The sequence below is a fragment of the Lampetra fluviatilis genome, chromosome 36 (genome assembly GCF_964198595.1).
Source record: "Lampetra fluviatilis chromosome 36, kcLamFluv1.1, whole genome shotgun sequence".
Lineage (NCBI taxonomy): Eukaryota > Metazoa > Chordata > Hyperoartia > Petromyzontiformes > Petromyzontidae > Lampetra > Lampetra fluviatilis.
In genome coordinates, this window is record NC_136310.1 from 4947662 (window position 1) to 4963851 (window position 16190).

The 16190-nt window shown below is 44.5% G+C and overlaps 1 protein-coding gene across 4 annotated transcripts in view; it reads left to right on the top strand.

Moving 5' to 3' along the window:
• Nucleotides 1-16190, top strand: part of LOC144945029 (ephrin type-A receptor 4-like) — a 154197-nt gene that overhangs the window by 52817 nt on the left and 85190 nt on the right. For all 4 annotated transcript variants that reach the window (XM_078873203.1, XM_078873205.1, XM_078873206.1 and 1 more), the window contains exons 5-6: nt 1158-1556; nt 5136-5260. In XM_078873203.1, coding sequence (XP_078729329.1) covers nt 1158-1556; nt 5136-5260 — 524 coding nt within the window. The remainder of the gene's footprint in view (nt 1-1157; nt 1557-5135; nt 5261-16190) is intronic.

Below are 16190 nucleotides of genomic sequence, written 5' to 3' on the forward strand. Positions count from 1 at the left end.
GATTATGAACAATATTGGTCGCGAAAGCCTACGTGTTAAACAGTCTAGCAAGTAGGTTTCTGACGATCCGTGTGGAATTTCGTTTAATGCTTTCTCGATATCAATTCACATGTGGTGGGGGTAACGTGTGAGTACTGCCAAGATGTCTGTCCAGCAAGGAAGGATGGGCCAAAATATTCTCGAGGAGGGCTTCATTGAGCTTCTTCGAATGGAGGCCCTTCTGTCACCAGTGGTATAAGTAAATAATTGCAGGGCTGTATCTCTAATAATAATACTACTTTAATTTGATATTGCGCAATTCATGCTAATCGCATCCCATCCTGCACTTGATCTTAGTTAAAACACTGAGAAGCGATGCTAATATCATTCCATACCACAGTGCGATGATTATATATGCTAAACCGAATCTCATATATAGCCACTACCAATCAAATGGAAACTCTACTACCAAACAAAAAAAGTAAATAAACAATGAATAAACACATTAAGAAATGGCACCAGAACGCACAAACCGCAAAAAAGAAGTTGTCAAAACAAAGAAATTAGTCCATTAGGTCGCAGCCCAGACCGCAAATCTCAACTTCCCAACCCAGCCAGGAAACTTCCACAGGTGAAGTGCCACAAAATGACGACTAATTTGCCACGTCGACCTGTGTGGCCTCAGGGAAACTCAAAGTGGGACTGAGCAATGCTCACCTACATTGGTGGCAAACGAACGGAAGAAAAAAAACATTCGCATTCCTGCAGCTGGGAACAGTTCTATTCATCGGGCAACCATCTCACATTTACGCGACATTCCCACGGCTAAACCTCTACTTTCATTTTTACCTTTCGCACAAACGAATGAGCGCCTAATATGAGGGGGCTCTCCGGAGCTGCCTCTAGTGGAGGCTCTTTGGCTGACAGTGGCGAGCCATTTCAGGGCCACACCTGTACCTTATACACGAACGAATTCACGGTCGAACGAGAAAACGATCAGAATCAAAATCTGCATTTATCCATGAAGATTCCGATTATCTGTGCAGCTCTTTTTCACAGATTTCCAGTGAGGTGTGGGGCGGTGGTCAGCTAATCACAACCCGCAAAATGATCACCGGCGGCGTGTTGGGGTGCATCTCCCCCCTCGCCCCCCCCCCCCCGCCCGTCGCTGTGCACAGGGCCCCCGTCTCCGCCGCGCGCCCTCATGGCCAGCATGAACGCCACGTGCCTCGTGCTCGAGTGGAGCGCGCCCAGCGACACGGGAGGCCGCCGCGACCTCAACTACAGCGTGGCGTGCCGGGTGTGCGCGCCCGCCGAGCCGTTGCCGGCCAGCGGCGACGGCGGCAACAATGGTGGCAGCAGCAGCGGTGCGGCGGGGACCCCCCGGTGCTTGCCGTGCGGCGCCGAGGTGCGCTTCGCCCCGCGCCAGTCCGGCGTGACGGACCGGAGGGTCACGGTGACGGGGCTCGCCGCCCACACCAACTACACGTTCGAGGTGCGGGCCACCAACGGAGTCTCCGAGCTGACCCGAGCTCCGCCACAGTCGGCCTCCATTCGGCTGACGATGAATCCCGCGGGTGAGTGAACGCCGTTTCACGTGGGAACGCACGACGACCGGTCGACGTCCCATAGCCAGTTGTACGTGCGTGTGTTGAACTTCTTTTGCACCGTACGTAGCCAACCGTGCTAATCGGAGTTGCGGGAAAGTTGAAGACGTTCCTTGCGTCATCCGAGTGCACGTTGCTTAGATCGAGAGAACACTTAGCAGGTGATATATACACACACACGTTATAAATTTCACCTTGGCATGCGGAAGGAGTGATCACTCCCATTGTGCGTCTGTATCTTTACGCATTGTCAAATCGATAGTGCATGAATGAGTGGTGCTCATCTCATGTTTACAGCTCCGAGCCAGAAAATTCCGAATTAAAATGGCAGGGTTGAGTCCACAACAACCGCCGGTGACTTCCCCACTGAGTGGTTCTCCTTTTAGTGATCCGGAGAGATGATGGGCTGAGCCAACCGCCAACCAATATTTGAATTTTCCGACCTTCCGATTGCGAGCTGCTGGTTCTAACGCTAGGCCACCAAGCCAGATTTACGGGAGAGCGTTCAGTGTATTGATAATAGCGCAGTGCATCAACATGAATGTAAATGTTTGAGAAGGCACATGGGAAGTAGGGTTGCCACAATGTCATTGCTCATGCTGCAATGCAATACAATATGAAACGACGATTATCGCAACATCACTTTCCCTTATCATTGAATTTCGCATTTTTATAATCTTGTCTTTGTGCTTTTATGTAAATTATGTATGAATACATGTATTCAACTATGGTAAACTCAATCCTATTGTACGTCTCTCTAATGATTATAAAGTTATAATCTATAATGCGTGTAACTCCCATGCTGTCAGAAATTGATGACATCGTATAACCACCATGCTGTCAATTTATTCAGAAAATCTGTTTACAAACGAGTAATGGGCAATGTCTATTTACTATTCTAATTGTAAACTTTATGCATTGCAAATTGATCAATATCATGTGGGGATATTTACCCAGGTTGATCTTAAAAAGAGACGGTGATGTTTCGTGTGTATCAATGGGTCTATTTCATCTTCTGTTTCAATAAAGGACACTGAGCAAGGAAGTGAAATATCGGATTAAAATGGCAAAGGATTTCATTACACCTGAGACAGAGATGATTGCACTTTTTGCTTAGTAAATATCAAGCTATTATGTAATAATTAAATCGACTCATCACAGTGGTGTGCACTGTTATTGTCACACATTTCGATGTTGTAAAGAGAATAATAATAATCAAATTGTAACGTAAAATATGCTTTAAAAAGCACTTTGTTTGATATTAAACATCACAGCACGGGAGACATTATTGAAGATTCAGCAACATTACGCATTAAGTTGCTCATAAACGCACGTCAGCAGTGACGACTTTGTGTAGTGATAAACACATTTATCAGCAAGAAAATAAATTCCACTCTGTACAGCAGCATACCAACGGTAAATTGCAGTTCACAATTTCTATTGTGGCAGATTTTATATATGTGGCAGATTTTTTAGATTTCAAATCTCTTAAACTTTAATGAAGGTCATTATCTGGCTCGGTCGCATAGTTGACATGGCATTCAAACCACAATCGTAAGGCCCCACGTTCCAATATTAGTTCGTATCTATGGGGGAGCGGTGGCGCCGTGGTTAGCACACTGTTCTAAGAACCCGGGTTACTTTGATGCCATTGCTCTGATGCCAAGACATTTGCCAATAACACGATGGCCTTAAGATAACAAAAAAATACGTCATACAATATAAATAGGTTACGTTTCAGGAAATATCCCTTCTTAGTAGCATGTACATTTTTTACGTGCTATAAGATTTGTTTTATTTTTTGTCTCTGTTTAGGTATTGCTATTGATGAATGTGTTGAGCTCTTTTTGCCCATATAGAGAATTGAGGTTTTGGTAATTGGTATGTGACAAAAAGAGCTATTACTACCTGTGAGTGCTGCCCTCAATTCTAAGTTCCAGCCATTCGAGACGAAGTTTTCTTTCACAGTGTCCAAAATTACACAAACTATCAAACCAAACAACGTAAACTGGAATTTCTGCCTTCATAGAGTAGTTGTGTATTCCCTAGTGGACAGTAAGGAACCACACTTGCTGCTGCGAAAGTTTACCGGCATAGATTTCCTTTCGTCTTTGGAATTGAGCATTGTAATGTCCAGATTTAAATTAAGCCATAGATCAATCAATCCAAGGAATCCAAGACTCGATCGCCTCTTGTAAATACTTAATGCCATTCGGCGCATCAGCCTACTCCTCTACTCAAATTCGCACCGCGCATTTTTGCCTTTTGAACTTTGAAACGGAAATAATACAATCTCACTTGCCAGTCAATTTGTGAAACATCGCAACAGCCATACTTCGGGCTTCTGTCCACACGCACATCCGCCGTTAAATATGTATTTGTTTAGCTTAATTAAAATAGTTATTTGGCTGTTCTACGTCTGCTAGTTTTCTCTGTGCTCTAATTTTGCGCTATAAATGCAGACAAATACATACAAATTGATGGGGGGTGGGTGGATGGTTTGGCTGAATAGTCAAAACAGCATCTGTTGCCATCAAACCATTACGGATGACTATGTTTAATGAAAGTTTAGCAATTAAACAAATATGCGTCCGAAGAAACCAAAATCGCATTAAGGAATTTTAACAAACGGGAGATAAATCACTTGCGAATCAAATCACTTCTCTTTTTTTGTCACGTGACGCGCGGAAATTGCATGAGGGGAGTGTTGAAGACGCGAGGGGGGACGGGTCGCAATCCCCCCCTCGCACCAGGACAACGTGGCAGAGCGCGAGAGAGAGCCCCAATTCATTCCCGCTCAAACGTGTTAACGCGCGTGTACGTTCCCTAAAGAGCGCGGTGATTTCTTCCGTGGCAAAGGTGAATTGAATTAAGTAATGAGTTTTTGTCTCCCCCGCAAAGTGTCGTGCTGCATGATAAATAGAACTTTGCGGCAAAAGCCGAAGGTAAAATTTGGATTCGTCAAACCGCCAAAGTTCAGGATAACAGCTTTCAAGAGCTGAACATGCAATTTATTATCGAGTTGGGATGCTGACCGGCCACCTCTAATGTCCTATTTGTTGTTGTTGTTGTTGTTGTGTGTGTGTGCTATGTATATATATACGTATTCTGTGAAGTGGTGGCGCAGTGGTTAGCGCACTGCACTATCTTTCCGGCAACGCAAGTTCTATTCCTGCTCGTCAGTTGCAAATATCCGAACCTGTCCTGGGCATTCCCCTCCCACCACCCCCCGCCACAAGGCTGACTCGGCACTTAAGTCAGTACCTTTTGCGGTACGTCAACATGAGCACTGGGGGAGACAAAGGCAGCAGGGGTGGTGCGGTGCTAGCCACACCACCCCTTGGCCAGCCTTCATCGGAGCTCGCAAACAGCACTTGTCCCCAACTGATTGTGTCGGCTTTATCTGTGTTTGTCTGTCACATTCTAATCCGTGTAGATGAATGTAGCAGGATTATTTTTTATATTTTTGTCATTGGTATTCAAGAAACCAGAAAACAAAGTAGATTGAGTAACCGGATTTTTTTTCTTCCTCCTTTTTTTGCTTTTCAGCACCGGGACAAATATTGGACGTTCGTCAAAACCGAATATCTAAAGACGCCATTGCCCTGTCGTGGTCAGAGCCGAAGCATCCCAACAGCGTCATCCTGGATTACGAAATAACGTTTAGCGAGAAGGTAAGGGCTTTGCTTTACTTGCTCTCACCTCGGCAACAACAACAAAAAAACATTCACCGCTGCGTCGTGTGCTGCATTTCTTATGCGCCTCCGTGCGAGTTTGTGTATTTCTTTGATGCGGTATAAAATGACAAGAAGAAAAAAAGCAACCGCAACGCTGCAGCTTAACAGCGATTCGGAAGCATGCTGTGCCCTGTGATGTGCATCCGCAAGTTCTCAAAGGGTTAACAAATACGATGCGAACATCGGTCACACCTGTCAAACGGCAAGGTGGTTTAAGCCAAAAGTAGCAACAGAGAGGTCTTGATTCCCAATGGTGGGTGGGAGGAAAACAACCCCAGTACTGTACATTCATAAGCAATGTTTGGCACGAAAAAAAGACAAAAAAACGTGGAATATTTTTTTTCCCTACCCAGAAAGTAGTATGCTGTTAGATAACTTTCTTTAAATCATACTTAAAATCATAGCTAAGTGTCGCAAAAAAAATCCACAGCAATGAAGCACACACGATCGTTTCTATTGTACAAGCATGACAATGGATTCATCTTCTTGGTTCTTTCAGTAAAGTCACGTAGAAGGGAAATAATAAAATAATAAAAATAAAACATAATAAAATACAATGCTCACGACGTTTCGCCCACAACGCAAGCAGCCATCCTCAGGTGAAGAACAGGGCTGTCGGAAAGAGAGACAGTCAGACGGAAAGACAGACTGTATATGCAAATGTGACCGTCGAAGATTAAAGTTATTATTGTTATTCGTGTTTTATATGTCTGTGTAATGATTCTGCTATGCATTTTGCAATGCAGACCTCTTAGAGAGAATTACATTTGGTACAGACAAACAGCTTCGGAGCTAACGTTTAGTTTTATCGGAGGTGCTTTACGACTGCACTGCAGGAATAAGAAAGAGATTGGCAAATGCTGTACATTTGCTTTGGTATTTGCGCTATTCTTAGAGCACAAAGGCTATTAGAAAGGCACTGTGTTTCAGAAAAACCCAAAAAATTAATCAAGACACCTTTCACAAGTGGGTATAGTCCACCAGTGAGGGGAGCAAAGTTAATCTGTGGCTTTGCCCATTTAGAGTAATTTGCAAGTCATTTTGAAATCTGGAAAAATTTGACCATGACACCGGTACAACACGGGACGGTGACCGACTCTTTTTAAGAAAAAACACCACGAGATCGTGCAGCATTTCACGGTTAACACACCCCGCGGTCATTTGCGAGTAATATTGAAATTTGGCAAATGTTGACGATGACACCGGGCAACGAGGGACGGTGGGCCTACTCCTTTTGGAATGACGCCACGAGATCGCGAACGCACGCTGTGCCGAAGCATTCCACGGTTAACCAAGCCCCGCAGTATTAACCGGGGGCGACCAACTCCGACTTGAACCGAGAAACCTCGGCAAGAAGCCGCCAAATCCCGCTGCCGCTCGGCCACGACGCAAACTCTCCGCCGGACGTCTCCGGCGGGGGAAACACCTGCGGAGCAAATCGTTTTTGTTTTATTTTTCTCTCTTTCTTCATAAGAATGAAGGCTAATCTCACCGCCGCTCTCCACCCTAACCTCGCTACAAGTGTGCACTTGCGGACGGGCGGCGCATTCCCCGAGCGAATATTTGGCGTGGGCCGGGAAGCTTAGCGCATTTTCCTTTTAAGTCTCGGGTTTTGCCGGTAAACAAAATGTAGTTTAAGCCCTCGTGGGAGGAATTTAGCACAGAAGTTCGGCCTGTCCTTTGCAGGCTACATGCACGTCTGCTCTAACCTATTGATGTGGAAGATCTCATGACAATAAAACGACTGGAGCATTGTGTGCCGACACCGTGGTCAAATTTGTCTGGGAAAATTGCGCGAGATTGCAACGTTTTTCCAAGCAGGGATTGGCCACAGGACCATATTTCCAATGATCTCTGTACAGATCAATAATACTACTACTACACTGTGCAAAGGAAGACAAAGAGATTTTAATGCTGGGTGGAGAGGGTTGGGATTAAACTGAGAAGAAGAATAAAACCCTTTTGCCCCTTTGCATTCACTGCACATTCACTAGCACGTTCCGTACCAAAGTCACGTGGGCTGCACACGATCGTGTACCTGCACGGAACGCGTTCGTCAGAAAGCGGCGAGCTTGCATGGCATCTCTCATCATCTGCGGGCCGCTGCTTTCCGTCGCGATTGATGCCAAGAAGAAATATTTTTTGCATAAATTTGCAACCACCTGCTGCACGGATTCACATTTTGTCAGTGAAGCACATTTTTGCATTTGTTTACGATCACGAAAGATTGGCGGAGTGCGTGCCCGAGCAAAAGGGATCATTTTGGGAAGAAGCTACGTGCTTTATCTTCTTGGTTCTTTCGGTAAATTCACGTAGAATGGAAATAATAAAATAATAAAAATAAAACATCATAAAATAATTCTCACGACGTTTCGGACACAATGCAAGCAGCCATCCTCAGGTGAAGAACAGGTCTGTCAGAAAGACAGCGTCCATTCTACGTGACTTTACCGAAAGAAACATGAAGATGAATCCCTGCAGTCACGAAAGCTTTAAATACGTGCTTTATGTTACTTAATGCAATCGAAATGTACGCATATCAATACTGTAATTTCTAGTTGAGGTTAGACAGTCACGTGTGTAAATGGCCCTGTATTGTGGGACGTTGGTGTGATGTTGTTTTCCAATTCCCCTCATCAGATGTATATAATAAAGCTAATTAAAGAGGCAATTAATCCTCATCAAAAGGTAAATGACAGCACCGTTCTTAATTTGCAAATCCCCCAGAGCGTGAATCATCCCCCATTCTCCCCTTGCGCGCTGTTTACGTGCCTTCGACAATGACCCGTTTCTACCCCACACCCCCAACCACGATTCCCGCACATTCAACACATCATCGTGTCGGCCTTTTGATATCGCCTCCAATTTCCATTCGCTTTGAGCTGCAGCTGAGGGCTGGCGATAAACACACCGTTCAGGAGCAATGCCAGCTGTGCCTCGCATTCAAAGCTGTCCTCTTGTCAACAGTTGCCCTTCACCCTCCTACCAGTGTAACGTAAGGACATGTTGCCCGTGCCAGCGCTGTGCTTATTGCGAGGTTGTTACCACTGCGTACGGTTTCCCGTTGCGCTGTCGTGCGAACGTGACAGAATGGTACAAATGATATAGGAAATAGAAACAATGCAATGCAAACCGTGAACGATATTTATATTTCAATTTTGAATAACTCGCCAATGTGATTTTGGGTTGTGCCGCGTGTTGTTCGGCACCATGTCTGACTCCGTAATGTTGGGAGCTTGTTCAGGCGAGCTCGCTCTTTCCGTTGTTCTGTCGCACCACATCAATCACATTTAGTCTTTTCATCTCATCCTTACACAGTGTCCTTGTTTCACTGGCGATACTATTCCCAGAGAACAATTGGAATATAATGTTTAAAAAATAATGTGCTCCTTTGAAACTCTGGCTGACGCAAAACGTAGGAACAATGATCTCAACTAAAATGCAAGGAAGTGCAACGTTTTCTGAAAAGAAGTATATATTTCACCGGTTTGTTGAGGTCATCGAGTTTCCGGTGCTCTTATATGGTCTGTGCAAGAGTCCACTTGTGGTCATTTACACTGAGCTTTCAGCAGTGTTTATACCGGAGCATTTTCTCAGCATGAATGTTTCCGGTGTTCATACAAAACACTAATTCCATCGTGACCCAAGGTGCAACCTACTGTGAGTACATGGACACCGCAAACATTGTCTAGACACAGCTAAGGGGCAGCACTTTGAACAAAAAATAATCATATCTTTCAGACTGCAGTATTCTCTCTTCTACAATGGTGAAATAAATGCAGATTTATTTTTGTTGACAGTAGAACTTTGAAAAAAACCACAGCGTCGCGTGAGCCGTAGGCTCAGCACTGAGTCAGGTGCCAGCAGTTGCCGTAGATTTTGTATAATTATAGTGGAGCAGAACTGCCCTGATCCATGGCGAAGTAGGTAGTGAACTTTCGGGGATCCTACATGTAATGAAAGTGACCGGATAAAAATGCAAGTGAATTAAGGAGCCATGTGTACAGAATAAAAGGGATATGCATCACACGTGTGGGAAAGCACGCATCTGCCTCACCTGGTATGCAGGAGGTCGTGGATTTCATCCAACCCTGATGCCTGCTGCTGTATATTTGGAGTTTGCATGTTCTCCCCATGGTCGCTTGGATCTTTCTCCAGGTCATCCGGTTTTTTCCTCGACATTTAGAATCAACATCACGCATTTTAGAGTATTTCGCTGCTATACGTTTCCACGTGATAAGCCAATTCATTGTGCTTCTGAAAGAGAGCTGTATAGCTCAGTGGGCCTTACCTGGTAAAATTAAAAAAAATTGTTTTATAGTTTATCCACGACATATTTGTGGGTAATAGGAGTTATGACGTGACGTCCCCGAAGAGCACACATGATTGCACATAACGGGATGAATTTGCCAATGAACTCCACATATCACCCCCAACATGAAAAATATACGATGGGATTTTCCCAAATGGAATGCCTGAAAAAAGTGCCAGTCAAAGCCGTGGATAACCTGCCGATAATTGAATAGTTTTTTGCCCACATGACTCCCAATTATCCACAAACAATACTGTGGATAACAGGAAGAGCATTGCAGTAGTTACTGAAACTCTCTGCGTGTACTGCCCGTGTGATGTGTCCGTGGATGTTTATGTTTTCCCCTACTGGAATTTGACTACTCCATTTATCTTTTCACGCATTCGCCTAGCAGTATAGACCTAAGCCAAGAACATTAACAGCGTTACAATTATGCACAGTGATATTAGTAATAAACATATTTAATCCAGCAGACCGCAGTTATTGTCTCCGGTTGATTTGCAAGATCAGCAGTGGGGTTTTTTTTCCACTTCTGTCAACGAGTTGTATCGTTTGTGCTGCACAATTTGTTCGTTCGGAACAAATGTATTCAGAATAAGTGCCCCGGTGTGAATGTATCCGTAGCATGACTTGTGAAACCTAACAGGATGTGACACACGGCCACTGCATAGCAGATGCCACAAACTCCCCCGTAACAAGATTCTGTAATGTCTTGGAGATTGCGCAATATCAGGCACAAGAGGAATCGCCAGTAGTGAGTTGTGAGCTCGCTATGAATACTACACGTGTACGGTACTTTTACGTGATCATCGTCATCAGTCCACGGTCGATCCACTGCTAGATGAGGGTTTCCACAAGCAGCCGCGTTCTCCCCTGATCCTGCGATGCGATAATCCACCTGGCACCTGCGCACAAGCTGATTGTATTGCAGAGGTGGGACAAAGTCATTGTTATGCAAGTCCAAGTCGAGTCGCAAGTCATCAAATTCATGACTCGAGTCTGACTCGAGTCCAAGTCACATGACTCGAGTCCACATCTCATAGGTGGGACAAAGTCATTGTTATGCAAGTCCAAGTCGAGTCGCAAGTCATCAAATTCATGACTCGAGTCTGACTCGAGTCCAAGTCACATGACTCGAGTCCACACCTCTGTTGTATTGCTCCATCTCCTCCAAAGTTGACCCATTACCATCTCTCTTGGATGCGTTTCCCTCCGCGGTTGCCGCTCTGTCGCTCTTTTTGACCATCTGCCATCATTCTTTATAGCAAGGTCTCCTGCCCAAGCTCCCACTTACTTTAATTATAAGTTGTACGGTGTCATTAACCTCCATATGTTCCCTCAAAGAATGTAACACCTCTGCGAACAAACACACGTTGGAGAGAGTTACAGAATGCATGCAACTTGCGTGAATGTTGTCCCCTAGTTTTGAATCAAACGTTCAGGAAGATGGTAATGGGACAACATAGAAACCAATGTTGAAGCTGCTGTTATACTGCAATGAAATCCTACACTGCAAAGAAATCCTAGATTTAAAAAGAATAATACTGAAAACCTGAATAGCGGCTTTTAGCTTAAATAGTAAAAGCATCCCAAATGGTCACAGCTCCACCATGTCCGCTTTGTCACACAAACGTGACACAACTTGTGCTGGACCTCTGGAGCAGTTGTGCGTGTCCTGAACGGACCATCCACATTCCAGATAAGCTCATCTCCCTACTAAAACCACTCTCTGGTGTGCTTCAGGTTGTCCCGCGTGCTCGGCACAGTTTCTGACATTTTTATCCGCATTCATGAAACAACCTATAAACTAGACGATTTTAATTTGACCAGGTAAGGCCCACTGAGCGATATAGAAGCGACCGGGCCACAAATTATAACTCAATGAAGTCGTTTATTATGTGGAAATTTACAGCAGCCAAATAAATGTGGAGGGAAAAACTGGAGGACCCAGAAAAAAATCCACACGACCATAGGAAGAGACATGGAAACTCCAAATGCACAGGCATCAGGGTCAGGATTGAACCCACGCCCTTCTGTATACCAGGCAAGGGAGTTAACATCTCACCACCGCGATGCTATTGATGCAGCAAAACCACGAACACGTCGACAGTAGTGGGAGCAGTAACTTATTTCCCAAAGAGAAAATCGAGCTCAACTGTAGGAAATCGTGTACGACGAGTCCGAATAGAACAGAGCCAGCAAAACACAGCTGACTTGTTGTTCATCTGCTGCTGCCCCAGCGAAATGTCACAACCTCGACTCCCTTGACAGCTGGTGGCTGTAACAAGGTTGCGTGCAGAATAAGTGCAAAAAGCAGTGGTGATGTCATCTTGACATGCAAAGCGTGCAGAAATCCCTGTTATCTTTTGCTGCTTTCTAAGAAAAAAAAATGCCAATGGACTGGCAGCCGAGGAATGGAAGGAGATGGAGCAATGAAATCAGCTCATGCACAGGCGCTGGATAGATTATTACTTCGCAGGACCCTTAGAGGATGGCGATGGTTTTGGGATGGTGATGGTCTTTGGATGCCGACATCTAGCAGTGAATTGTAATATCCACTGATGCCGACAATATCGAGGGCAATATTGACACGCATAATGAAGATCGGTTGATTGAATTGATCACAGCTGATGATTAATTATAACATGAAATCAATGTTCAAAAGTTGAATTTACAGTTTTGCATCCGAGAGCAGCTTTAAAGTTGAATACATCGCAACTCCAATAATGATCCGCGAAACAACACGCAATTACAAGTCGCGACGACAAAATACAACACTTTTTATTCTGCTCAACCAATCGCACCAACGGAGCTCGCCTGTGCTGATGCAATTGCAAAGCAATACAAAGTGCTGAAGTAAAATTAAAAAAAGGAAATGCAAGCCTTATCTCTGCATTGGTGTGCAGCTCCGCTCCTGCGTGTTAGCCCAGCCCCCGTCCCCTTGTGGTTTTGGGTCCACGAAGAGTTTTCGATCCATCGCGGTGTGCCACAGATTACAGGATGGAAGACGCAAACGGTCAATAATCCACGAATAACGGGGATTTGTGGATTATTGGAATCCCGCTTTAATTCGGACTTTACCTCGTCACCGAAGGTCGAGGCACGCAATTGTGAAACTTGGGCGTGGCGGTCGACCAGAATCTTCTTCTGTGTCGTATATACAGAGACTCCTCTACCTACGGACGAAATGTTGACTGCAGGAATTAATATTCTTTGGTTCTTTCGTTAAAGTCACGTAGATAGAAAAAAAATTAAGTGAATAAAAATGAAAAAAAAGTAAAATAAAAAGCACGACGTTTCGATTGCAACACAAGCGGTCGTCAGCACTTTGTATTGCTTGTGTTGAAATCGAAACGTCGTGGTTTTAATTTGTATTTTTTATTTTTTTATATTTTCATTTTTATTCACCTAATTGTTTTTTTCTATCTACGTGACTTTACCGAAAGAACCAAAGAATACTTACGAATGAGTTAAGTTCCAGAGGTCTGTTCGTAAGTCGATTTGTTCATAAGTCCAACTTTACTCCTGTCGATTCCAAACATGTTGCACGGCGTGTACACTAAACACGGGGAACGGCTTTAAACGTTGTATAATCTCCTGCAGACGTAGATGCCACTGGTTCTTCATGTTCTGCAGATATAGATGCCACAGGTTCTTTATGTTCTGTGGATGTTCATGCTAATTCCCTTTGGTGCTCATGTTTTCTCTCTGCCATCTTGAAAAACTCGGTCGGAACAGGCAACTGGACATACAGACAAGTTTGTTCGTATCTATAAAAATTCGTAAGTCGAATGTTCGTAAGTGGAGGAGTCCGTGTATCAGTTGACATCAGTATGGGGGTTATACCGGAGAAGCCGTTGATATCGACCGGATAGTTGTGAATTTATAAATCCTAAATGGCCATTGCAGCTTACTCTTTCTCTCAGGTGTAAACAGCTCACTGACGTGCTGCAATGCTCTTGCTGGGGCTTTTACCGTATACAAAAAAAAAACATACCAGCGAGAACTACAAAGCCAGCAATTGTAGTCTGTTCACCATGCCAAAAATGCACTTGTTAAGAATAACACTGCACCACTGAAAAGCGGAATTACTCTACGTATGGGTGGCTTGAGACAAGGATGCTTTGAGACTTTTTTGGGGGGGGGGGGGGTGGACATAATGCCAAATTTTGTGTGTGTGTGTATGCGCGCATGTGTGTGTGTGTACGTTGGCGTGTTCCAATGTTTGTGTGATAATGTAGATGGCTGAAGTGGCCGCATAGCTCACAGGTCAGAGTGCTGAGCTGGCACCATCAAGGTGCTGGATATGAGTCCAGGCAGGTGTCTGTGATTCGGCGATATTAACTCGGTTCTCAAATGCCGTCAGTTGATGATCTGGGCCCTGTCACTAATGATTGCACCAAAAAAAACCATCACATGACGGTATATTTGGGTTTTAACTTGATTTGCCTAAATTCCAGGTCTGTGAATTTAAATATGAGTTTGGCTGTCACGTGACAAATATTATGCTCTCCCAGAATGTGGATAATAGGTCACTTGAAGGGATTTCAGAGGTAGTTCTGCGACATCTGCTTCTGTGTACCGCTATCCCATTGCATTATCTGTCTGCGTACGATAGTGTACCCCACTACAGACAGGCCGAGGCAGACGTTTTTAAACTTAGTTGGAAAGTGTTCAAAAACTATACGTGATTTAGTAATCACCCCATCCCCTTTGTAGGGGGTTATGCTACTTTATTGGATATCTCAACAGATTGTGCCCAAGTCTTTCCGAGCAGAACAGCAGACCTGCATGCGTGCAGCACAAGTGAAAGGTTCTTTTGTTTTTTTTTGTAATTTGGCTACAGAACATTGGCATCTCCGACTGGATCTCAAAATCTGCTGCCGTCATACCGACATGTGCAACGTAACAGTGCTTAAACACAGTGCTCAGGCGAATGATGAGGTTTGTGCTCCAAAAAAAAAAATAAGGGGGTACAGAGGCATGCGAAACATTTAAAGAGGGCTCTAACAAAAAAAAACCTTCAATGCGCGCTCATATTTCCCAGCATGCGTTTGGATGTCTCTCCTAAAATATCAATAACGTACGGAAAACGCAATGCTGAACATGTGTGGATACATTCGCTCGACAAAATGCGGTCATAAAATATTATGATGTACCTGCGACTGGTGAGGCTTATAACAGGGTTTCCCGTACCTGTCAACTCCTTATCAGTGCCCTACCTTATTACAGACCAATTTAGACTTTATTGGTCACTCGGTGCCCTTATAAATCTCAACGTTCATCCTACAAAGTCCCATGACAGCGGAGAAACACAACACAAATAGACAAAGAAAATGTTGGCCGTATTGAAACGGCTGTATGCCGCATGGGCCTGAAAACTCAATTTCCCTGTACAATAATACAGGGTAACCCGTACGGGTTGACAGGCATGGGTTCCTTTCATGATAGTCCTCGTGCCTCACATCAGTTCTAGGCTTCTGCGTTACTCCGTTCACCAACCTCTCTCTGAACACAAATTACATGGTTACACACCGCACATGTCTGACGATTGTGAAACAGTATCGTCGCATAACAATTACGGAATCAAATTAGAAGCACTCTGTGTCACGTGCAACACGGCAGCAATAACGATAGCAACAGCCACAAATCACCACTAAGCGACAGTGACGCAACCACAGCAACGTGTGCCAGGCTAGGTGCACTTTGAGGCCACGCCAATTGGCAAAGGTTCGCCGGAATGAGATCACGGAACAGATCCAGATGTTTTGAGTAACTTCAACGTGGACTGGTTCGGGCTCCAGTCTACCACATGTGGAACAAAGACACAGATTCCCAGTACAGCCTTAACAGACTGCTGGGGCAAGTGTTGTGACTGAGCACCTATGAAGGCCAGCACGGTACACCAGGCGGCAGGTGGCCAGCACCAGTGACACGGGGGTCTTTGTGTATATATATATACACACACACACGTATACAGTATTGCATGTGATGATCCACAACAATGCAGAGCAAGCTTGTAATAGCTGTAATGAGAGTGCTGAATAATCTCTAATATAAAAGGCAACTTAACACGCAGGCTTTCGCGACCAATATTTTTCATAATAAAAGTTTTTGGGTTAGATTGCATAAGTATAAATTGTGGCGTAACCCTCCACCACCCGACATAGTCAGTAAGGGTTTTCACGTAAACAAAACGCGCCAATTAGTTACTACTTCAGCCCACCGGTGTGATGGAGACTAAATCCACACCATTTACAATTTGACTTGTACGACGTTTCGCTGGTAATTACATCCAGCATCATTGCACCATTTGCCTGAATGGTGGACTGAAGTGGTAAATAATTGGCGAGTTGTTTACGTGACAAACCTTACTGGCTGTGTCGGGTGGTGGAGGGGTCACGACACATTTATACTTACGCGATCTAACCCAAAACACTTTATTATGAATAATATAAAAGGCGTTCGTGTGTGTCCATTTCAAGGTCGTGCTTTGCTATCTGGATATCGTCCCTGGCAGCTGTGTTTACGACATTCTAAATGGCGTGTTTAAGG